The sequence below is a fragment of the Trypanosoma conorhini genome, assembly GCF_003719485.1.
Source record: "Trypanosoma conorhini strain 025E chromosome Unknown Tco_14.4_contig_01411, whole genome shotgun sequence".
Lineage (NCBI taxonomy): Eukaryota > Euglenozoa > Kinetoplastea > Trypanosomatida > Trypanosomatidae > Trypanosoma > Trypanosoma conorhini.
Window position 1 is genome coordinate 1 of NW_021705517.1, and position 1,251 is coordinate 1,251.

General features: G+C 56.1%; 1 protein-coding gene across 1 annotated transcript; it reads left to right on the plus strand.

Annotated features, from left to right (window-relative positions):
- Positions 1 to 769, plus strand: Tco025E_10013 (uncharacterized protein; the record flags this gene model as incomplete). Its single annotated transcript, XM_029376806.1, has 1 exon — positions 1 to 769. A coding segment is annotated over one exon (769 nt), but the record flags the coding sequence as incomplete, so codon positions are not given.
- Positions 770 to 1,251: the final 482 nt, after the last annotated feature.

Sequence of the window (1,251 nt, forward strand, 5' to 3'; positions counted from 1 at the left end):
GACCCCGTATCAATTGAGGCGTGCACTAGTGGGAGGCGCTGCCTTGACGACTCTGACTGTTCTCGCAGCCTTCGCTTTTTACTTGGTCCAGCGCCACAACTGCGGCCGGTTTGCTTGTTTGTTTTTTGGGAGAAGCTTTTCCATCAATGAGTTTCCCACTCATGGGCTCCACACACACAAAGTAGTGTATTTTGCCGGCGTGTACGTGTTTGCGGTTCCTGTTTTTTTTGTTTTCGGCGGTGTGCGCCTTTGCACCGCGCTGCCGGTTACTGTTGTAATGCACGCTATTCCCGCAAAAACCCGGTCTGGGGGGATCTTGGGGCCGATTGGCTGCTTTGGCAAATTCTCGTTCCTCGATTCCTGCGGGGCGTGCTCCTTGTGGGGTCAGGGCCGCAGCTGGAAGGCGTTGCCTCGGCGGCGGTGTGTGCTGGATTTTACTTCTTCCTTTGCGGCAACGGCACTTTTCATTTTTATTGGGGGATGGCCCGACCACCGTCTGGCGCCGCGACACGCCAGTTCGCAAAAAACGCCTCGTCGAAGGGGCCAGTTGCCGGCGGTGTGCCCGAGGCACAGCCCAATGGGAGGGCGCGAAGAAGGCACGCGAAGGAATTGGTGGGCCGTGCCGTGGAGTGAGGACGTGCCTTTGCGATGGGCCCACACCGCACATTTGTCTTTGCGTGTGTCAGTCTCTCTGCTGGGTGGTTCCTTGTGCTCGGTGCACCGTGAAATGGAGTGGCTTCGGCAGCTGTGCCGGAAGACCGTTCGATGACTCTTTGGGAGGGAAGTGCCACAAACATATTCTTCCTTATCTTCTTCTGTGTTTTCGTCATTCTGATCGCTGCGGTGCCTTTTGTTCGCGTCACGGCCTGCAGCTGACGCGCTTCTTCTGGCGCATGTGTGTGTGTCGCTGGCCTATATCAAATTGAACAGTATGCACGATGCATGCTCGGCGACAAGGTGAGGGACATTTACGGTGCCGGTGCGGCGCTGCTTTGGCCGCTCACTCCGCGGCTGATCTCCGCCGTCTGGCAGTGGGCCCTCCCGCTGCCGAACACACTTGCAAGGGGAGGCGGCATGTGCGGCAGTGGCTGGCAGCACGCAAGGCGCCACAGTACTCTGAGCCCCTCTAGCAGCCTTTTTTTTTGCTTTTTAATTTCCGTCTTTATTGTGTATTATATGCGTTTGTGCCTTCTATTTTGATTTTTATCGCTCTTTTTTCCTTGACAGCTCCTGTTAATAGGGAGCGTTGGG